The 23,324-nt window shown below is 57.8% G+C and overlaps 1 protein-coding gene across 1 annotated transcript; it reads left to right on the forward strand.

Annotated features, from left to right (window-relative positions):
• The first annotated feature begins 529 nt into the window (after positions 1 to 529).
• On the forward strand, positions 530 to 23,170 carry LOC134475931 (death-inducer obliterator 1-like). The gene is made up of 2 exons (XM_063248050.1): positions 530 to 795; positions 19,193 to 23,170. The coding sequence occupies exon 2, from the start codon at positions 19,286 to 19,288 to the stop codon at positions 20,126 to 20,128; it is 843 nt and encodes a 280-aa protein (XP_063104120.1). The 5' UTR covers positions 530 to 795; positions 19,193 to 19,285; the 3' UTR covers positions 20,129 to 23,170.
• The last annotated feature ends 154 nt before the right edge of the window (positions 23,171 to 23,324 follow it).

Consider the following 23,324-nt stretch of genomic DNA (forward strand, 5'->3'; position numbering starts at 1 on the left):
AGCTGGAGTGCAGATGACTGCCTGCCACCAGCCCTCCACGCTGCTGCCACCAGCAACACTTTTTGCTTAGTTCCAGTGTTGAGCAGCAGACGGCGGGCAGAGCTCATTGCTCCATCCCAGAGCCACCTGCACCCAGGGCTGTTGCATCGGTGGTGTGGGCGCATCTGCCGTTCCAGATACCCAGGGCAGGGGCCGGGCAGCCCAGACCCTGCAGAGCGCAGACCCAATGGTGCCCGTGTGGTCTGTGCTGGCACAGGTGCCCGGGAGGCTCGGGTACCCTGTGGACCTGTTGGTGGCGCAGTGTTGCTGCTGTGTGCAGGCACACGCACAAGCCACAAATTCACTGTGAAAAATTTCCGGTGGAGAAAATGACGGAGCAGGCTGGTTGCATGTGACTGAAAGGGAGGGGAAGGACGCACACGTCACTGACCTGCGCTTGGGCCGGTTTGGCCTCCCAGCCTGTTGGGCAGTGACTGTCGCCATTCCCTCCCCGTCCTGAGACACCGCTTTGTCCTCTCAGGGTGGTGATCTTCTGTGACCGCTGTGAGGAGTGGTTCCTGGGTGTTTCTGAGGCTCGAGGGCAGCCCTTGGAGAAGAACAGGGATCCAGCACAAGGGGACTGCAGAAGCCACCGATGACCAGGAGCCTGGGCGCAGACCCAGAGGTGCTGACGACATAGAACGCAGGAGCAGCGGGCCAGGCACGCAGAGTGCCTGTGCCAAGCAGGGGAGCCAGGGCGGAAGTGAGGAGACTTCAAGCTGCAGCGGTGAGAAGCCCACAAGGACGGCCCTGCCTGTGAGTACCTGGCAGCCCTGGGAGTGCGCAGGGGTGGCCCTGCCCATGGCCGACTGGCGGTGAACAGAAAGCCAGAGCCCAGAGGGGTCCTCCCTCTGCCAGAGGCAGCTTTGCTGGCCGTACAAGGCCTGTGGCCTAGGGTGGCCCACAAGGAAGTGTCCTTCACTCAGATTCCTGCTCAGTGCCACGGGCCCAAAAGAGCCCTTAGGACAAACACTTCCTGACCTCCTATGAATGTTGCTGCGTTTTCCTGCAGGACTCAGACTTGACTGCGGGGCTCAGCACTGAGCACTGAGCACTGAGCCCACCCCAGGCCGGTCTGTGCCCAGGCTCTTCTCGAGCTCATGCCCTTCCTGTTTCAGCCTCCCAGAGTTCTGGGGTGACACGTGTGGTCTCCCATGGCTTACTCTGCCAGTTACTATGCCAACACCTGCCCCTCTGCCTGGGTTTGAGGTCCTGTGTGTTTTGCATGTGTTCCTTGGCTCAGTGCCTCTTTTCCCTGCCAGGGGTCACTGCCTTCATGCCCTTTCCCTCCTGGCCATGGCTGTCACATCTGCCACCCTCAGCAATGCTGGTGAGAGCTACCCGCCACTGCGGTATCTCTGGTCCAGTTGTGTGACAGCCGACTCAGCGCAGTTCGCCTCGGCCGTCCCAGGCTCCTGGCTGCCCGCCTGTTCTTTTGCAGGCACAGAGACAGTGAGGTAGGGGGCGCCATGTCTCTGAGCCTCTCTGCCCTGCCACGCTCGCCGTGTGTGTGCCGCACACTGAGGCTGCAAGGTCCTGGCCACTGCAAACCAGAAGGGAGGACATGTTAAGAGCAACTGCCTGAAAACGTGGTGTCCACTGGTAATGCTCGTTTACTAAGGGAGGATCCCCAGTTTCCTGTCTTCAGCATTGTAGTTTGACCTGCCCCACGTTAGCCGATGTTTCACGGAGACTTGGCTTTGGTGCAGAACCCTGTGTCCCGCTGATGTGATGTTCCCTGGGGAAGCGTGAGGGGCGCCTGGTGGCTGTGTGGCCTGGACCTTCAGACAAGTTTTAGGGTTGGTCAGCAGGCATGGGCAGGCGTGCTGCTCCTTGTGGGCCAGTGCTCTGTGAGGAGTCACAGCTGGAGGCCACACACCGAGGCCCCATGCCCCAGCTCAGAGCCTGGACCGCAAAGCTGGCCCAAGACTTCATGGGGCGCCACTGGGGCTGGGGACTCGGCTGGGAGGTGTCCCTCCTGGAGCCCTCGCCTGTGCACAGCATGCGTCCCTGCCGCCTTGGTGACGGTGGTACTGAGGAGTCATCACTGGTTTTCTGGAGTCCCTGTGGGCACCTGCGTTTTAATTGTCATCCCTGCGCTCCTGTCTTAACCACATCAGCCCCACCTTCTGCCAGGGCCTCTTACGTCCCTCCAGGCCCAGGGCCTCCTGTCAGACTTTCACCTGGTTAAGCCTCAACTTTGTGACTCCAAATTGTCTCACCGGAGCCACCATTTGGTCTTGGGGACCCAGCTGTGGGCTGCAGCATTCGCACAAGGGGCTCAGAAAGAACACTCTAACGGTGCAGCGCAGGAAGTTTGTTTAAAAACTACACCCACGTTGGAGCTGTTGGAGCTGAATACACCTGCAGGGCTGTGGCGTGGCCTGGGCGTGGCCACACTGAGGCTGAGGAGACACCTTGGGGGGCAAGATGGGCCACAGCCGAGACCACCTGGAGGCTCTCTCCTGGGATGGTTCTTCCTGAGTGGTATAATCTGTTGCTTGGAGGGCCCATGGGCCCCGCCCAGGTTCCTGCTCAGGTTTCCTGCATTTTCCACTCTAGCCCCTTCCTCGTTTGAATATTAGGGAAATATGGGCTGCCCAGAGACATTCCCTGTCTTGGCCCACAGTCTTGAGCTCTGCGTGGTCTGGACCTTCAGAGGTCTACAGAGGGTTTTGGTCCTCCTGGAGCCTTAAAATCACACATCTGTCTCATTCACCTGGGCCTCCCTCCGCGTGCTGGGATACAGGTGTGTGCTGCCCCGCCTGGCTCCCTCTCCTCATATTTTGCCTTTTGTTTTTGAAGTTGATCCAGAGTTGGTTCTGTGATCTCATGACGCAGCATAGGCCATTACCTAGGTAACAGCCCGTCAAGGGAACTGTTCTGGATCACCATCAGCCCGAGGCAGATATGTGTCCTGGGTCTCATCCCTGCTCGTGGTCCTTCCTCACAGTGTTTCCCAAAGAGTTGTATGAGCCTCACTGCTAGCACTCCGGTGGGGTGCGGGCCTGAGTGTCCCGCTGCGCGCAGGGCCAGGCTCTGGAGAGTGTCTGTATCATGTGCAGCAAACCCAGGTCTCCAAGGCCAGATCCAGATGCAGATTCACCACTGCGTGACATCAGCGTGTCACAGCCCTGCACAGAGCCCCAGCTTCCTGCAGGTAAAGTCACTGCTGCTCTGGCGTGCTCGGGGCAGTTAGTCCTCTTCAGAGGCCTTTGGTACAACTCTTAGGAATCCACCAAGCTTGGGACTTGTGGGTTTCACACACTGCACACCGCAGGAGTGGGCAGTTCAGTCTGGACAGTGTTTTGCTGCTGCCCACAGATGCCACAGTGAACGTCCTTGCTGAAGGGCGAGCCACAGTCTGGCGCTAGGGGTCCAGGGCCCCAGTTCCTCTGCAGTGCTCAGGCTGGGACCCCAGCCCAGGTTTGCTGTGGTGAAATGAAAAGCCCTCAGGCTAGTGTGCAAATCCCCAGATTAGATCACACAGCTTGGATCTGTCCTTGTTTCTCGGTCTCCTGGTCTGACGTTAAAGCCTAGACTTTTCTTTTTGAGACAGGATCTTGCTGTGTAGTTCGGTTTGGCCTTGAACTTACCATGTAGTCCAGGCCGGTTTCCAGCTCACAGTGATCCTCCTGCCTCAGCCTCAAGTGCTGGAACTTACAGGTGTGTGCCCCCACACCTGTACATGCTGATATCTGAGTTGGAACCCTCAGGACACATCTTCCCTGCTGGGAACGGGTTTGCAGGTCAGGTTCGCAGATGCTCTCACCTCTGTAGCACTCTCTGTCCCTTCATCATGCACCAGCAGGTTGGGCGCCCTGATTCCAGAGTGCAGATAGTGTTGTACTGCCCTCTTGCTCAGCCTGCAGCACAGCACTTAGGGGAGGCACTGAGGCAGGTGGGTGCCGGGGTCAACTGAGACCCCAAAAGGCCCAAGATGGGAAACAGGATCACAGGTAAATTCAGGGAATCAGCTGCTGCATCCTCATACACTGTAGGTGGGCTGAGAGGTGAATTTTATGTCATCGGATGCCCTTTCTCAAAGATCCACCAGGACTGGCAGCTCTGCCACAGCTCTTCTACAGAGGGACAGTACTCAGAGAAATGTGTGGGCACAGGGCAGCTGCTGCACACCACTGCGCCAAAGCGTGTCCTGCAGCGTCCGTACCACAGTGCAGGAAAGCAACAGAGGGTTTGATGCGGCCAAGCCAGCGGGGTGTTTGGCTTCCACCCAGCTCACCCCTATCTGTGCATCCAGGGTAGAAAGACCACCCCTGAGCTCCAGGGGGTGCTGAGGAGACCCGGTGTACTGACAGAGGGAACACAGTGGGCGTGGGGAGGGCGGGGTCCGCAGTTATAGCTGCTGTGTCCTGTGTCACTCGAAGGGAACTGAGGGATAGGAGGAGCTCAGGGGACCATCTGGGATGCCTGTTTCTGTGCACAGAGGCGGCAGGTCCAGCTCTGCTCTTCCTACCTTTTCTGCTCAGCAGCTGTGCTGTGAGAACACACAGCACCAATTCAAAACTGATGGACACCCAGACTACAGCACGCAAAAGGGACACACTTGGAGCTTCATCCAAAGGGCAGAGATGCCCCCTTGCCCCATTTCCTCACCTTGGGATGGCAGGGCACATCCCATCAGCCTCAAGGAAAGGCAGGACAGAAACTCGAGGCCTTGTCCCTGCCCTCCCAGCTGCCCACAGGCTTACATCTGCTGGCCAGGGTGGGTGGCAAGGTGCAAGGGAAGCTGAGGCCTGCGGTCCTTTCCTCCTCTGACTCCTCCCCTGCTTCTGGACCTCTCTGTCCACCTCTCTGAGGGCAATAAGGTGCTGCTAAGTTGGAGAGGGAATCTCAGGCCTTGCGCCAGGGTCTTCTCCTCCTCTCCCTCCCACAGAGGGCACATAGGGTTCAGGACTGGAAGCCAGCAGACATCATGGCCCCTTCCTCCCCTTCTGCCCTGCTTCATGTCTCCCCTCAGCACTCCTGCATGTCCTCCTCTCTGCACTCCTGCATGTCCTCCTCTCGGCCCGCCAGCATATCCTCCCCTCTGCCCTATGCATGTCCTCCTCGGACCTGCATGTCCTCTTCTCTGCCCTCCTGCATGGCCTCCTCGCTGCCCTCCTGCATGTCCTCCCCTCTGCCCTCCTGCGTGACCTTTTCTGTGCCCTCTTGGACGTCATGTTCCCTGCCCTGCATATCCTCCCCTTGCCCTCCTGCATATCGTGCACTCTGTCCCCCTACATATCGTCCGTTGTGCCTTCCTTGAATGTCCTCCTCTCTGCCCTCCTGCATGTCCTCCCCTCTGCCCTCCTGCATGTCCTCCTCTCTGCCCTCCTGCATATCCTCCCCTCTGCCCTTCTGCATGTCCTCCCCTCGGCCCTCCTGCATATCCTCCCCTCTGTCCTCCTGCATGTCCTCCCTTCTGCCCTCCTGCATGTCCTCCCCTCTGCCCTCCTGCATGTCCTCCCCTCTGCCCTCCTGCATATCCTCCCCTCTGTCCTCCTGCATGTCCTCCCTCTGCCCTCCTGCATGTCCTCCCCTGTGCCCTCCTGCATATCCTCCCTTCTGCCCTCCTGCATATCTTCCCCTCTGCCCTGCATATCTTCCCCTCTGCCCTGCATATCCTCCCTTCTGCCCTCCTGCATATCCTCCCCTCTGTCCTCCTGCATGTCCTCCCCTCTGCCCTCCTGCATATCTTCCCCTCTGTCCTCGTGCATGTCCTCCCCTGTGCCTTCCTGCATATCCTCCCTTCTGCCCTGCATATCCTCCCCTCTGCCCTCCTGCATATCCTCCCCTCTGTCCTCCTGCATGTCCTCCCCTCTGCCCTCCTGCATATCCTCCCCTCTGCCCTCCTGCATGTCCTCCCCTCTGCCCTCCTGCATGTCCTCCCCTGTGCCTTCCTGCATATCCTCACTTCTGCCCTCCTGCATATCCTCCCCTCTGCCCTGCATATCCTCCCCTCTGCCCTGCATATCCTCCCCTCTGCCCTCCTGCATATCCTCCCCTCTGTCCTCCTGCATGTCCTCCCCTCTGCCCTCCTGCATGTCCTTCTCTCTGCCCTCCTGCATATCCTCCCCTCTGCCCTCCTGCATATCCTCCCCTCTGTCCTCCTGCATGTCCTCCCCTCTGCCCTCCTGCATATCTTCCCCTCTGCCCTCCTGCATATCTTCCCCTCTGCCCTCCTGCATATCCTCCCCTCTGTCCTCCTGCATATCTTCCCCTCTGTCCTCGTGCATATCCTCCCCTCTGCCCTCCTGCATATCCTCCGCTCGGGCCTCCTGCATATCTTCCCCTCTGCCCTCCTGCATATCCTCCGCTTGGGCCTCCTGCATATCTTCCCCTCTGCCCTCCTGCATATCCTCCCCTCTGCCCTCCTGCATATCCTCCCCTCTGCCCTCCTGCATATCTTCCCCTCTGCCCTCCTGCATATCTTCCCCTCTGCCCTCCTGCATATCCTCCCCTCTGCCCTCCTGCATGTCCTCCCCTCTGCCCTCCTGCATGTCCTCCCCTCTGTCCTCCTGCATATCTTCCCCTCTGCCCTCCTGCACGTCCTCCCCTCTGCCCTCCTGCACGTCTTCCCCTCTGCCCTCCTGCACGTCCTCCCCTCTGCCCTCCTGCACATCCTCCCCTCTGCCCTCCTGCACGTCCTCCCCTCTGCCCTCCTGCATATCCTCCCATCTGCCCTCCTGCATGTCCTCCCCTCTGTCCTCCTGCATATCTTCCCCTCTGCCCTCCTGCATGTCCTCCCCTCTGCCCTCCTGCATGTCCTCCCCTCTGCCCTCCTGCACATCCTCCCCTCTGCCCTCCTGCACGTCCTCCCCTCTGCCCTCCTGCATATCCTCCCCTCTGCCCTCCTGCATGTCCTCCCCTCTGCCCTCCTGCATATCCTCCCCTCTGTCCTCCTGCATATCTTCCCCTCTGCCCTCCTGCATATCTTCCCCTCTGCCCTCCTGCATATCCTCCCCTCTGCCCTCCTGCATGTCCTCCCCTCTGTCCTCCTGCATATCTTCCCCTCTGCCCTCCTGCATGTCCTCCCCTCTGCCCTCCTGCATGTCCTCTCCTCTGCCCTCCTGCATATCCTCCCCTCTGCCCTCCTGCATGTCCTCCCCTCTGCCCTCCTGCATATCCTCCCCTCGGCCCTTCTGCATGTCCTCCCCTCGGCCCTCCTGCATATCCTCCCCTCTGTCCTCCTGCATGTCCTCCCCTCTGCCCTCCTGCATGTCCTCCCCTGTGCCCTCCTGCATATCCTCCCTTCTGCCCTCCTGCATATCCTCGCCTCTGCCCTGCATATCTTCCCCTCTGCCCTGCATATCCTCCCTTCTGCCCTCCTGCATATCCTCCCCTCTGTCCTCCTGCATGTCCTCCCCTCTGCCCTCCTGCATATCTTCCCCTCTGTCCTCGTGCATGTCCTCCCCTGTGCCTTCCTGCATATCCTCCCTTCTGCCCTGCATATCCTCCCCTCTGCCCTCCTGCATATCCTCCCCTCTGTCCTCCTGCATGTCCTCCCCTCTGCCCTCCTGCATATCCTCCCCTCTGCCCTCCTGCATGTCCTCCCCTCTGCCCTCCTGCATGTCCTCCCCTGTGCCTTCCTGCATATCCTCACTTCTGCCCTCCTGCATATCCTCTCCTCTGCCCTGCATATCCTCCCCTCTGCCCTGCATATCCTCCCCTCTGCCCTCCTGCATATCCTCCCCTCTGTCCTCCTGCATGTCCTCCCCTCTGCCCTCCTGCATGTCCTTCTCTCTGCCCTCCTGCATATCCTCCCCTCTGCCCTCCTGCATATCCTCCCCTCTGTCCTCCTGCATGTCCTCCCCTCTGCCCTCCTGCATATCTTCCCCTCTGCCCTCCTGCATATCTTCCCCTCTGCCCTCCTGCATATCCTCCCCTCTGTCCTCCTGCATATCTTCCCCACTGTCCTCGTGCATATCCTCCCCTCTGCCCTCCTGCATATCCTCCGCTCGGGCCTCCTGCATATCTTCCCCTCTGCCCTCCTGCATATCCTCCGCTCGGGCCTCCTGCATATCTTCCCCTCTGCCCTCCTGCATATCCTCCCCTCTGCCCTCCTGCATATCCTCCCCTCTGCCCTCCTGCATATCTTCCCCTCTGCCCTCCTGCATATCTTCCCCTCTGCCCTCCTGCATATCCTCCCCTCTGCCCTCCTGCATGTCCTCCCCTCTGCCCTCCTGCATGTCCTCCCCTCTGTCCTCCTGCATATCTTCCCCTCTGCCCTCCTGCACGTCCTCCCCTCTGCCCTCCTGCACGTCTTCCCCTCTGCCCTCCTGCACGTCCTCCCCTCTGCCCTCCTGCACATCCTCCCCTCTGCCCTCCTGCACGTCCTCCCCTCTGCCCTCCTGCATATCCTCCCATCTGCCCTCCTGCATGTCCTCCCCTCTGTCCTCCTGCATATCTTCCCCTCTGCCCTCCTGCATGTCCTCCCCTCTGCCCTCCTGCATGTCCTCCCCTCTGCCCTCCTGCACATCCTCGCCTCTGCCCTCCTGCACGTCCTCCCCTCTGCCCTCCTGCATATCCTCCCCTCTGCCCTCCTGCATGTCCTCCCCTCTGCCCTCCTGCATATCCTCCCCTCTGTCCTCCTGCATATCTTCCCCTCTGCCCTCCTGCATATCTTCCCCTCTGCCCTCCTGCATATCCTCCCCTCTGCCCTCCTGCATGTCCTCCCCTCTGTCCTCCTGCATATCTTCCCCTCTGCCCTCCTGCATGTCCTCCCCTCTGCCCTCCTGCATGTCCTCTCCTCTGCCCTCCTGCATATCCTCCCCTCTGCCCTCCTGCATGTCCTCCCCTCGGCCCTCCTGCATATCCTCCCCTCGGCCCTTCTGCATGTCCTCCCCTCGGCCCTCCTGCATATCCTCCCCTCTGTCCTCCTTCATGTCCTCCCCTCTGCCCTCCTGCATGTCCTCCCCTCTGCCCTCCTGCATGTCCTCCCCTGTGCCCTCCTGCATATCCTCCCTTCTGCCCTCCTGCATATCCTCGCCTCTGCCCTGCATATCTTCCCCTCTGCCCTGCATATCCTCCCTTCTGCCCTCCTGCATATCCTCCCCTCTGTCCTCCTGCATGTCCTCCCCTCTGCCCTCCTGCATATCTTCCCCTCTGTCCTCGTGCATGTCCTCCCCTGTGCCTTCCTGCATATCCTCCCTTCTGCCCTGCATATCCTCCCCTCTGCCCTCCTGCATATCCTCCCCTCTGTCCTCCTGCATGTCCTCCCCTCTGCCCTCCTGCATATCCTCCCCTCTGCCCTCCTGCATGTCCTCCCCTCTGCCCTCCTGCATGTTCTCCCCTGTGCCTTCCTGCATATCCTCACTTCTGCCCTCCTGCATATCCTCCCCTCTGCCCTGCATATCCTCCCCTCTGCCCTGCATATCCTCCCCTCTGCCCTCCTGCATATCCTCCCCTCTGTCCTCCTGCATGTCCTCCCCTCTGCCCTCCTGCATGTCCTTCTCTCTGCCCTCCTGCATATCCTCCCCTCTGCCCTCCTGCATATCCTCCCCTCTGTCCTCCTGCATGTCCTCCCCTCTGCCCTCCTGCATATCTTCCCCTCTGCCCTCCTGCATATCTTCCCCTCTGCCCTCCTGCATATCCTCCCCTCTGTCCTCCTGCATATCTTCCCCACTGTCCTCGTGCATATCCTCCCCTCTGCCCTCCTGCATATCCTCCGCTCGGGCCTCCTGCATATCTTCCCCTCTGCCCTCCTGCATATCCTCCGCTCGGGCCTCCTGCATATCTTCCCCTCTGCCCTCCTGCATATCCTCCCCTCTGCCCTCCTGCATATCCTCCCCTCTGCCCTCCTTCATATCCTCCACTCGGGCCTCCTGCATATCCTCCCCTCTTCCCTCCTGCATATCCTCCCCTCTGCCCTCCTGCATGTCCTCCCCTCTGCCCTCCTGCATGTCCTCCCCTCTGTCCACCTGCATATCTTCCCCTCTGCCCTCCTGCATGTCCTCCCCTCTGTCCTCCTGCATATCTTCCCCTCTGCCCTCCTGCATGTCCTCCCCTCTGTCCTCCTGCATATCTTCCCCTCTGCCCTCCTGCATATCTTCCCCTCTGCCCTCCTGCATATCCTCCCCTCTGCCCTCCTGCATATCCTCCCCTCTGTCCTCCTGCTTATCTTCCCCTCTGCCCTCCTGCATATCCTCCCCTCTGCCCTCCTGCATGTCCTCCCCTCTGCCCTCCTGCATGTCCTCCCCTCTGTCCACCTGCATATCTTCCCCTCTGCCCTCCTGCATGTCCTCCCCTCTATCCTCCTGCATATCTTCCCCTCTGCCCTCCTGCATGTCCTCCCCTCTGTCCTCCTGCATATCTTCCCCTCTGCCCTCCTGCATATCTTCCCCTCTGCCCTCCTGCATATCCTCCCCTCTGCCCTCGTGCATATCCTCCCCTCTGTCCTCCTGCATATCTTCCCCTCTGCCCTCCTGCATATCCTCCCCTCTGTCCACCTGCATGTCCTCCTCTCTGCCCTCCTGCATGTCCTCCCCTCTGTCCTCCTGCATATCTTCCCCTCTGCCCTCCTGCATATCTTCCCCTCTGCCCTCCTGCATGTCCTCCCCTCTGTCCTCCTGCATATCTTCCCCTCTGCCCTCCTGCATATCTTCCCCTCTGCCCTCCTGCATATCCTCCCCTCTGCCCTCGTGCATATCCTCCCCTCTGTCCTCCTGCATATCTTCCCCTCTGCCCTCCTGCATATCCTCCCCTCTGTCCACCTGCATGTCCTCCCCTCTGCCCTCCTGCATGTCCTCCCCTCTGTCCTCCTGCATATCTTCCCCTCTGCCCTCCTGCATATCTTCCCCTCTGCCCTCCTGCATATCTTCCCCTCTGCCCTCCTGCATATCTTCCCCTCTGCCCTCCTGCATATCCTGCCCTCTGCCCTCCTGCATATCCTCCCCTCTGTCCACCTGCATATCTTCCCCTCTGCCCTCCTGCATGTCCTCCCCTCTGTCCTCCTGAATATCTTCCCCTCTGCCCTCCTGCATGTCCTCCCCTCTGTCCTCCTGCATATCTTCCCCTCTGCCCTCCTGCATATCCTCCCCTCTGCCCTCCTGCATATCCTCCCCTCTGCCCTCCTGCATATCCTCCCCTCTGCCCTCCTGCATATCCTCCCCTCTGCCCTCCTGCATATCCTCCCCTCTGTCCTCCTGCATATCTTCCCATCTGCCCTCCTGCATATCCTCCCCTCTGTCCACCTGCATATCTTCCCCTCTGCCCTCCTGCATGTCCTCCCCTCTGTCCTCCTGCATATCTTCCCCTCTGCCCTCCTGCATGTCCTCCCCTCTGTCCTCCTGCATATCTTCCCCTCTGCCCTCCTGCATATCTTCCCCTCTGCCCTCCTGCATATCCTCCCCTCTGCCCTCCTGCATATCCTCCCCTCTGTCCACCTGCATATCTTCCCCTCTGCCCTCCTGCATGTCCTCCCCTCTGTCCTCCTGCATATCTTCCCCTCTGCCCTCCTGCATGTCCTCCCCTCTGCCCTCCTGCATGTCCTCTCCTCTGCCCTCCTGCATATCCTCCCCTCTGCCCTCCTGCATGTCCTCCCCTCTGCCCTCCTGCATATCCTCCCCTCTGTCAACCTGCATATCTTCCCCTCTGCCCTCCTGCATGTCCTCCCCTCTGTCCTCCTGCATATCTTCCCCTCTGCCCTTCTGCATATCCTCCCCTCTGTCCTCCTGCATATCTTCCCCTCTGCCCTCCTGCATATCCTCCCCTCTGCCCTCCTGCATGTCCTCCCCTCTGTCCACCTGCATATCTTCCCCTCTGCCCTTCTGCATGTCCTCCCCTCTGTCCTCCTGCATATCTTCCCCTCTGCCCTCCTGCATGTCCTCCCCTCTGTCCTCCTGCATATCTTCCCCTCTGCCCTCCTGCATATCCTCCCCTCTGCCCTAGTGCATATCCTCCCCTCTGTCCTCCTGCATATCTTCCCCTCTGCCCTCCTGCATATCTTCCCCTCTGCCCTCCTGCATGTCCTCCCCTCTGTCCTCCTGCATATCTTCCCCTCTGCCCTCCTGCATATCCTCCCCTCTGCCTTCCTGCATATCCTCCCCTCTGTCCTCCTGCATATCTTCCCCTCTGCCCTCCTGCATATCCTCCCCTCTGCCCTCCTGCATATCCTCCCCTCTGTCCTCCTGCATATCTTCCCCTCTGCCCTCCTGCATATCCTCCCCTCTGCCCTCCTGCATATCCTCCCCTCTGTCCTCCTGCATATCTTCCCCTCTGCCCTCATGCATATCCTCCCCTCTGCCCTCCTGCATATCTTCCCCTCTGTCCTCGTGCATATCCTCCCCTCTGCCCTCCTGCATGTCCTCCCCTCTGCCCTCCTGCATATCCTCCCCTCTGTCCACCTGCATATCTTCCCCTCTGCCCTCCTGCATGTCCTCCCCTCTGTCCTCCTGCATATCTTCCCCTCTGCCCTCCTGCATGTCCTCCCCTCTGTCCTCCTGCATATCTTCCCCTCTGCCCTCCTGCATGTCCTCCCCTCTGCCCTCCTGCATGTCCTCTCCTCTGCCCTCCTGCATATCCTCCCCTCTGCCCTCCTGCATGTCCTCCCCTCTGCCCTCCTGCATATCCTCCCCTCTGTCAACCTGCATATCTTCCCCTCTGCCCTCCTGCATGTCCTCCCCTCTGTCCTCCTGCATATCTTCCCCTCTGCCCTCCTGCATGTCCTCCCCTCTGTCCTCCTGCATATCTTCCCCTCTGCCCTCCTGCATATCCTCCCCTCTGCCCTCCTGCATGTCCTCCCCTCTGTCCACCTGCATATCTTCCCCTCTGCCCTTCTGCATGTCCTCCCCTCTGTCCTCCTGCATATCTTCCCCTCTGCCCTCCTGCATGTCCTCCCCTCTGTCCTCCTGCATATCTTCCCCTCTGCCCTCCTGCATATCCTCCCCTCTGCCCTAGTGCATATCCTCCCCTCTGTCCTCCTGCATATCTTCCCCTCTGCCCTCCTGCATATCTTCCCCTCTGCCCTCCTGCATGTCCTCCCCTCTGTCCTCCTGCATATCTTCCCCTCTGCCCTCCTGCATATCCTCCCCTCTGCCTTCCTGCATATCCTCCCCTCTGTCCTCCTGCATATCTTCCCCTCTGCCCTCCTGCATATCCTCCCCTCTGCCCTCCTGCATATCCTCCCCTCTGTCCTCCTGCATATCTTCCCCTCTGCCCTCCTGCATATCCTCCCCTCTGCCCTCCTGCATATCCTCCCCTCTGTCCTCCTGCATATCTTCCCCTCTGCCCTCATGCATATCCTCCCCTCTGCCCTCCTGCATATCTTCCCCTCTGTCCTCGTGCATATCCTCCCCTCTGCCCTCCTGCATGTCCTCCCCTCTGCCCTCTTGCATATCCTCCCCTCTGTCCTCCTGCATATCTTCTCCTCTGTCCTCCTGCATATCTTCCCCTCTGCCCTCCTGCATGTCCTCCCCTCTGTCCTCCTGCATATCTTCTCCTCTGCCCTCCTGCATATCTTCCCCTCTGCCCTCCTGCATGTCCTCCCCTCTGTCCTCCTGCATATCTTCCCCTCTGCCCTCCTGCATGTCCTCTCCTCTGCCCTCCTGCATATCTTCCCCTCTGCCCTCCTGCATATCTTCCCCTCTGCCCTCCTGCATATCCTCCCCTCTGCCCTCCTGCATATCCTCCCCTCTGTCCTCCTGCATATCTTCCCCTCTGCCCTCCTGCATATCTTCCCCTCTGCCCTCCTGCATATCCTCCCCTCTGCCCTCCTGCATATCCTCCCCTCTGTCCTCCTGCATATCTTCCCCTCTGTCCTCGTGCATATCCTCCCCTCTGCCCTCCTGCATATCTTCCCCTCTGTCCTCGTGCATATCCTCCCCTCTGCCCTCCTGCATATCTTCCCCTCTGTCCTCGTGCATATCCTCCCCTCTGCCCTCCTGCATATCTTCCCCTCTGTCCTCGTGCATATCCTCCCCTCTGCCCTCCTGCATGTCCTCCCCTCTGCCCTCCTGCATGTCCTCCCCTCTGCCCTCCTGCATGTCCTCCCCTCTGCTCTCCTGCATATCTTCCCCTCTGCCCTCCTGCATATGCTCCCCTCTGCCCTCCTGCATGTCCTCTTCTCTGGCCTCCTGCTTGTCCTCCCCTCTGTCCTCCTGCATGTCCTGCTCTCTGCCCTACTGCATGTCCTCCTCTCTGCCCTCCTGCTTGTCCTCCCCTCTGTCCTCTTGCATGTCCTGCTCTCTGCCCTCTCTGTCCTCCTTTATGTATTACAGAGGTGAATTGAGGTCTCTTAGCCTGCCTGGCTCACAGCGCTCACATAATTTCTACTCTCCCACAGTCACACATCCTCGGCCAATCCTTCCCTATGAGTTAATAAAATCTCGGCTTGGCCCTTGGCCCATGCCTTTGTTCCTATGCACCTTTCTCATTGGCACTGGTAGGACCCGTTGGCTCCTCCCAACTAGAAATATGTCTCTGTGTCTTTATTCTCATTGTGAGTTGCACTGGAAATGGTAGACCAGAATTAATTTATTGGAATTAAGTTTTCCATCGGATTAGAAATATAAACTTCCCAGACTGCAGTGAGGTCCAGGAAGGCTCTCTGCACTGTGGAGAATTTTTCATCTGCTTTATTTTTCCTAGGCCTAATTTATTCCTCATTTTGGCTGAGCACCACGCCTGAGTTTCCTGTGTACCTGACACGCTCTGTGGAGGTTTCCTCCGTACCTGGAGAAACACTTAGCTCATTTCTGAGCAACTCCCTCAGGGAAAGGACTGGTGGATCAGGACTCCAGGCTCCGTGGAGCCCGGGACACTTCTCACACAGCATGGTCAGCCTGCGGCATGTGCAGCTGTCCAGGAGGCTCTTAACATCCAGTTTTACTGCCTCGCTTGGCCCTTGGCGGGCTTAGCTGGTTGCTGCGACTCCTGCTTTTCTTTCTGTGTTCACTTTGCTCCTCCCGAAAGTCTCAGGTTTTCCCGCAGCTTCCGTGTAAGGACACACCCAGGCAGAGCGGGCTTTCTCTTCTCTACCAGCATCGGACCCCATGGTGCAGAAACCCCCTCTCTTTGATCATGTGTATTGAACAGACCAGGCTGCCGACCTTTGGGAGAGGGGCAAGAGTGAGACTTTGTTTCTCAATCTTTCAGGAGCCGGAGCCAGCCTAGCAGGCAGGTGGGCAGGCCTGGGGCAGGCACGGCACACTTGATTGCCTGGCACAGAGCTCTTTCCCCCAGCTCTTTGCTGGCTGAGTCTAGGGGTCACAGTCTGTTGGAGACAGGTATGAAGCAGCTCTGAGCAGGACTGAAAATGAACTGATTGGCTTTCTGTGTTTTATCTGTCGAGTCTTCCAACAGGGTTAGGTAGGCCTCTTGCCTGGTGATGGGAGCTGATTTCTAGTGAGTGAACCTCTATAAATCACCACTGGTCCTGGCTGAGGCCTGCAGTGGCCTGTGATGCCACAGATGAAGCCACAGTTGAGGACACCTGACATGGACAAAGGCTGCAGTCCCCTCACACCTGCAGTCTCACTCCTACCATAACGTAAATGTCGTCCTGGAGATGAGACTGTTCTCCTAAGTTGGCATAATTAACTGCTTGGTGACGTCTTGGAAGGGACTCCCTAGGTCCTGCTCATTCCCCACCCCCCATCCCCCACTTTCCTCAGGATCCCCGCCCTTTGTTTGGACCCAATAGATAGGGGAGGCCCAGAGAAGCTCTTTGTCTTATCCCTCGTTGTAACCACAGAGTCAGAACTCTGGGAGAGGACTTCGGTCCCCCCAGAGCCCTAAAATCACACCGCTCATCTCCTCATCTCATTTCGGCCTTCGCTGTATGCTCCTTTGGGGGAGATGGAGCTACATCACGCCCCTAACAGTCTCTCCAGATTTGGTTCACTTCCTCTAAAACCCTTTGTGAGTTTATAGGCACCGCCACAGATGGTAACTGCTTAGCCGCGGGACTTTTCCAATCAGAGCGTGTAGGGAGCCCACTCTCTCATCCACTCTTTCTCCCTTTGTTTGGGGGCCTTTGGGGTGCACAACCTTGGACTCATCTGCAGGCAAGTTTTGTCCAGCAGTAGCTTTTCACTCAAAGTTAAAGACTGTATTTTCAAAAATGGACTGCTTTAAATTTCCGTTTCTTACAGCTGAAAACACTGAACTCTGTTCCTGGAGTAAGAGCCCAAGGCTGGTAATGGTTTTACAACTACTTCTGCTTCAGGAAAGCCTGGCGGTGTTCAGGCTTCCAGTCCAATGGGCTGTGTCCTTTGATTAGCTGATACGTGGCCCTAGTATTCATCTCAAGTGTGGAATACGTGAGTGGCCGTGTGCCCCACATCCAAGAAGGCCTGTGATCATTTTGGTGTGGTTGGCATGGGAAGAGCCATTCCGACTGTTTCGTTACTTTTCTCATAGCTGAGACAAAATGCCCCACATCCAGAGTTAAAGGTGGAAGGTTTGTTTAGCTCACAGGTTGCAGAGGTTTCTGTCCATAGGCAGCTGGTTCCAAGGCAGGGTGGCTCATGGCAGAGGGCATCGCGGAAGAGAAATGGGCAGAGGGCAGCAAAGCAGCAGCAGTAACCAGCAATGACAGCTCTCTTCCCGTCCCTGATAGTCCAACCGGGCTACCTGCCCTCAGGGAGCACTCATTCCCAGGGCGGGGGCACCTGGATCCCAGCACCACACACCTCGATCCCCGCCTTTGAAAAGCTCTACCTGTGATGACATAAGGTGTGGGGGATGTGGAGTCACTTTGAAGGCCCTAGGCCCCCTCGGACCTGCAGTAAACAATAGCCCCCGGTATGTGAGACAGAGGCGGGACAGGAATGCCTGTTCTCAGTGAAGTTCTTATCACCCTCTGAAACCATGTTGTGTGACCTGGCTTTGTTTACAGAGTCATGAGGAAGTGGCCGACCACCTTTTGTGACACTAGCAACAACATAATTAACAACATTCTTGGGCTAATGAATTTCCTCCTGGGCTAGAGGGGCTAGAAGAATTGATGTTGATTAACTTAGATGAACATTGTAGTCTGTCACATTGTAGCTTGTCACAAGGAATGCTTTTTCTCTAGTTAATTGTCTGTGCTCTGTGAATTGATCCGGTTTACTATATAAGAATCCTAGAATAAAGACTGGGGGTGCAGTGCAGTGCAGGCAGTTGCAATTGCCGTCTCTTCTGTTTCTTTTCCGAGCGCTGCACCCCCCGTGTCCCGATCTGGTGTATGTGTGCCTTTTCCCGGAGTTCAGAGTGCTCTAGACACTCCCGACAATAAGGCTTTGGGGGGCATCTAGACAGGAGCCCTAACACTGACCTGCACCAGTGGAGGGTGTCACTTTTGTGCTGCTTGACCAAAACCCCCCAGCCCCTGACAGATGCCCAGGTCCCCCAGTGTGGAGGCAGAGGAAGTCCATCCTTCTCTTCACAGCTGTTACTTCCACAGATGCTGCCCCCCAGCTCTGGAGGACACTTAGGGCTGGCATTACGTCACACACATCATGAGGGATCACCTCTGGGCTTGGTGGTGACCATGGCACTGAGTCTGCTGGCACCAACCAGGGCCCAGAGTTGTGCTACTCAGACACCGTGGGGAGAAGACCAGGAGCCCACTGCAGCAGAGCCACTGAGGGAGCAGTTACTAAATCTCCTGCACAGGGCCAGCGCGGGGCTCCCCACCCCACCTCAAGCCACTGTCAGGCACGGCTGCGCAGGAGGCACGGGCCTCTCACTTCCTGATCATCCACTGTTGTAGCCCAGCAGGCTCCCTCCCAGCCAGAGCTGCTGTTAGAGGGCCACAAGGGGCTTAATGATACCTATCCCTGCTGGCTCCAGAAGGCACGGGTTACCGCTGAAACACCACGGTGCATTCTGCACTGACTGACAGCTGCTGTGCAGGAAAATGGCTCTGCTCCCCAGCTGAGCACGAGGCTATCACCTGCTCAGCTCCTTCAGTGTGCGACCTCACTGGCCAGTGGGGCCAGCTGCCATGTGTCAGGTCATCTCCGTGCTTAGTATACCTTCAGGATTGGGGGCCACGCGTAGTAGGTACTTCTTTGGGTGGGATGGCCTGTTTGAGGGTATGAAGGACACTTGACTTCTCCACATTCATCTGTGCACACCATCTGTCCTGTACCCCTGCAGGCACTGCCGCGAACACCAGCAAACCCAGCACTGTGTCTCCTGATGCAACACAGCTTCTCATTTTTGCACATGGCCTCCCGGCTCCCAGTAAATCCCACATGGATAAAGCAGGGCCAGACTGTCCAGGAGACCTGCCTTCCCTGTGGTCCAGAGGACCAGCTTGTCCCACATTGGAGCAGAAGGCAGGTTTGCCAGATCCCCGCTTTTGAAACATCCAGAAAAGCAGTGTTCACACACCAATGTTCCTACTCTGTTCATCCTGAGCTTAGGGTCGAGGGGTGTGCACTGCAGTGTGAACCTCTGATCTAAGTCGCTTCAACTTCGATGCCTGTAGGAATTCTATTTCAAGCAAGGATCACATTCAGATGCCTTTAGCTAGACCTCCCCATGTCTTCGCCCTGTGATGTGTCCTTTTGTACCAGTTTCTGAGAACCGGTTTAATGAGCACACTGTGTTTATAGAGCAGTCTGAACTGCTTCCAAAACCCGAAGCATGCACCCATTTCAGATGGCTTCATTTTTTCTCTCAATTTTAATTCCATCACCAGGAACAGATGAATACTTCACTGGTCACCGCTAGCCAAGGTGGCCTGGTCCTTTGTTGCTTAGTTCGGTATATTCTGCCTTATGTACCTGCTGAGCTCCTATACTAGACCCAAGACAGCTGCTTCCACCCTCACACGTGGTGAGGACATGAAGGGCCAGGTTGGGGCTTCGCTCTGAGAATCCCAGCGTAAGAGGGGATGCAGCTCAGGGCACAGCACTGCTCAGCCTATGTGAAGCCCCTGTGCCGAAGAGGAAATCAAAGAGCGGCTCCTCGGGCGGACGAGCAGTGACCACTGTGTGCGCGTGGCCTCCTGCCCTCCTCTGCACTCCTGCGCCGGCTTTGTCTGCAACTGTTGGAGACACAGAGGGACTGGACCCACCTGGATATTTTGCAATCTGCTATGGCTTTGCTTTAGTCTCAGAATCTTTCTCTACCTCTTAAATATTTCCCTTGAAAGCCCTTTTTGTGAAGCCAAAACCTAGATTTTGATTTAAAATTTTACTAATACTTTGTTTTTCAGGCCTTGAGTCACCACGTCCAAATCCGCTCCTTGGGTTGGTCATCAGTGAGAAACAGAAACACCTTCCAGAGCCTGTGGAGCTGGACAGAATACATGAGAAGGCCCCCCTGGACACGCCAGGCCGTCACCGCCTCCCTGCAGCCCCATGGTCCAAGAGGAAGCCCCCGAAAAGCCAGCCCTCTTCTGCAGCTGTGGGGACCCCAGCAGCTCTGCTGCCTCTCTCTGAGGCCCCTGTTTGGAAAACACTCTCCCCAGGGGCCACCTACAGCATCACCACTCCTGCCACAGCAGTGCCAGCTCCTGAGGCAGCTTCACCTGTCCCTTCGAGGCCTACGAACCCAGCCTCGCCACTGCGGTTCCTCCTGCAGACTCTTCAAGGGGAGCTCCTCCCCGGCGCCTCCTCCCCATGACCTTGCTGGCCCGACCCCACCTCCCCAGCAGGACGGCAAAGCCAAGGGCCAGGCTGGGCTGTCAGGAGCACTTGTCCTCGATCCCATTGTCCAGCAGTTTGGCCACTTCATAAGCAGTGACGCTCAGGAGGAGGAGAAAGATGACAGGCCCTATGACCCAGAGGAGGGGTACGATGTGGAGCGAGCCTCTGACACCCCAAAGTGGCGGGGTGTGAAAACCATGCCTGGTGCTGCAGAGCAGGCTGAGGTGGCCTATGACCCGGAAGACGAGACCTTTCTGGAGGTGGCCAGGGAGACCGTCGCTGACCTGCCCAACGTAATGTGCACAGACCTGGGCAGCAGCTCCCAAGAGAGGCCTGGGGACCACAGGGAACGTGGGCCTCCTCCCGCTCAGCAAGGGCACCAGGAAATTGGGGAGGAGCTGAAGTCTCTGCTGGCTAGAAGACAGCGCTTCCCCAGTCAAGGACCCCAGGACTACTCACACTTGGGATGCAATAGAGACCCCAGCAGAAAGCAGCAAGCCTGAGACTCTCGCCAGGGCCCTGGCAGGCAGCACACAGGGTGCTTCCCTCGCACACAGCCGGCTAGGTGCCTTGGCAGCCCAGGGACCGGGGCATCTGGTGCCCGAGCTGCAGGGAGCAGGCTGCACTCATGACCATGCAGCAGTCACAGTCAACTCCAGCGGCCCCCAGGGAGCACCCGTGGCTCAGCAGCTGGAGGCAGCATGGCTGACCTGAGCAGACAGCACCACCGTCCCGATTTTTCAGTGCCTCCGAGCACCCGCACTCAGCCCAGGCTGCATCTCCAGAACAACACTCAAAAGGGGTCTGCCATTCAGCCCCAGTCTCCTTCCTTCCTTCCTTCCTTCCTTCCTTCCTTCCTTCCTTCCTTCCTTCCTTCTTTCTGTATCAGGAATCAAACTCAGGACCTTTGTTTGCCAGGCAGGTGCTGTGCTGCTGAGCTATATCCCTGGCCTCTGTGACCTCTGTCCTGGCACATTTGGGCCAGAAAAAATGGTCAGGAGGTCAGGTGAGAGCATAGCAGGAAGTGGGATGAGGAGAAAAGCTCGGACATAGGGGAAGGGAGGGACAGACAGACAAGGATGGGCTGCAGCTTGGACTGGGTCCTTGACACCGAGAGGAAAGCTATCTGGCGAGCAGAGTCAGAATGGGCAGTTGCAAGATGCAGCCGAGCTCCCTGCCGGACCGAAACACACGGTGCCTGCAGCCAGGTCCCAGGTCTCCAGCACGAGACTTCAGCAGCGCAGTCTGCTCCGCTCCCGAGCTCCCCGAGAGTGCAGCACTGCCAGGCTCCTCCAGTCGGTGTCTCCCACCCTTTCCAAGCCCTCCCCCAGCTGATGCTGTGTGAGATCCCACCCACAGATCCCAGGCCTTTGCATCGTTCCAGCAAAGAGCCGCAGGTGTACATCAGATGGCAAGAGGAAAAGCACGTGGTTACTGGAGATGGCAGGAAGACTCGTGCAGGAGAGTCCGTGCCCGCAGAGAGAAAGGCGATGTAAATAGGAAGGTGGTGCTGGGACCCCAGGAAAATAAAAGCACACAGACCAATCAGGCTTTTGGAATTTCATAAATGTGTGCCCCAGTCCGGTGCTCTCACTGGCTGGCCGGAGTAACTTCCAGAGTGCTGAGTGACCCCAGCACATCACGAGCCCCTTGGCCATCCTGGAGTGCGCTCTGGTTGAAGCACATTCGTGCCGTCCACCCGCAGGGAACTTTAATGAGGTCTTTGTGGAGGGGAAGTTACTGAAGTCAGGCTCCAAGCTCTGACACACGTCTCTGGCCTGGAGCTTTGTTATTATTTCTGCTTCTCCTAGCATACTGGAAGGGCAGATCGAACCGGGGGTGCAGCCCAAATTCAGGTGAATGGAGGGAGAGTGGTTTCTGGCCCCAACTGTGCTCCTTGTACTATCCTGCTGAGAGACATGGTCCCCAAAAATCTTTAAGGGGTACAGAAGGATAAAGGTCCATCTTCTATGACTGCTTCCTGCTGAGTAGGGGTGCTGGCCCTACCTGTGGAGACCGAGGCGCACTTGCTCTGTCTGATCTAAGGGGCTGGAGGCCCTGTCTGCCTTGAAGGATTTCTTGTCAAGCTGAGGGCACGGAGGTGGGTTCTGGGCTCTGGCCATCACCAGTAGTGTAACAGCTATCAAACAAGAACAAACAAGCTTGACCAAAAGGTTAAGTAGGTACATCTAAACAGTAACCCTACAAGAAGCATTGATAAATGTCCATCCAGGAAAGTGACCAAGCTCTCCAGTTCCGAGACTGGGCAGAACACCCACACTCAGACACAGTGGTTCCTAGCAGATCTGGGAAGCGCAGTCTGCTAGCTTCCAGCTGCATCTCCACTGTTTCAGCCTGGCGGGCACAGGAACCGCACCCCACTTTAAGAGAAATAACCCCTCTGCTCTGTCGAGGCTGGTCAGCTCATCAGGCTGTCAGACCCTCGGCCACCATCAACATAGCAGACATGGGCGATGAGCTTTAAGGCTATAAGCAATGGCTGCTCATTATCTCCGTTAGAAGCACTTTCTTTTAATTATTCAGGAAGACCCCAAGACAGAGAAAAAGAGTGCTGTTATAACCCAGGACAAGGACTCCAGTGTGGTGAACCAGAGTACCGAGGCTAGCTCTAAGGTTTACTTGGGGGAACAAAACCCACTTACCCGGTTCAGCACAGGGTTGGCGTTTTCTCTCTGGAAGAAGCTTGAAGGTGCACGCTGGTTCTCGGTGTATGAGGCCTGAGTGCCTCCGCATCTTTGGGCATCTCAGCTGGCTTGGATTTCACTGCTGGCCAGCTGTGCGGTCCTCGTAACCTTTTCCTTTCTGCTGCAGTGCAGTGAGAAACCAGAAGGACCAGACATCTCAGCAGGCCAGACCGAAAGCTATGGTTAGTGTATGGAGACGTCAGCAAACCTTCAGGGTCCCCGTGAAACCTGCCCAGTCTTCCTTTGCGTTGCTGAAGATCCATAGGGGAAAAGGGGCTTGAGAAGGCATCTGAGTAGTCAGGTGGGGTGGGGTGGAGGAGGCGTACCCCTAAATGGGCCCCATGGGCAGGAGGAGCTGTGGGAACCCAATAGGCTTACCCCTGGGTCCAGCCGCCAGGGGGGACCTTACCGAGCCTCTCCTGCTGGGCCCCAGCCAGGCCTGAGCCGACGGGGAGGAACTCCCTGGGATGGGGGTCATAGAAGCCACACACAGCCTGCTCCCCGCCGGTCCCCTCATGGGACTCTCTGGTCCTGGAAGCTGTCCAGGTCTCCCTGGTGCACTCAGCAGAGCTGTATGCTCGGGGCCTTGTGATGGCGCTGGTACTTTGGACCTCTGGACGCCTCCCTAGGACCACAGCCGCCACCTGCAGCAGGGCTGCTCTCCTGGCTGACGCTTTAAACCAATTATCAAGCCACCTAAAGTCACAGAATATCAGTCTGAAAGAGGAGCCGTGGCGCTTTTCTCAATAAAACCCAAACCTGGCAATGTTCTTGTAAATGTGAGCCTTGCCTAAGAAACAGGCACTTTAACAGCTGATAATCTGCTACCTGCCAGTAGGTGGCAGTGCAAGGACAGGGACAAACACGTCTCTGAGAAAATCCCGGCCAAATCAAGCAAAATAGGATTTAAAATACACATCCAGCATCCGTGCGGCTCGCGGCTTTTGAAACATGTGCACCTTTGGATGGGACCCTCATCCCTTCCGAGTCTCTG

Source organism: Cavia porcellus, unplaced genomic scaffold, assembly GCF_034190915.1.
Source record: "Cavia porcellus strain 051 isolate PalLab524CR breed Dunkin Hartley unplaced genomic scaffold, mCavPor4.1 scaffold_5, whole genome shotgun sequence".
Classification (NCBI taxonomy): Eukaryota; Metazoa; Chordata; class Mammalia; order Rodentia; family Caviidae; genus Cavia; species Cavia porcellus.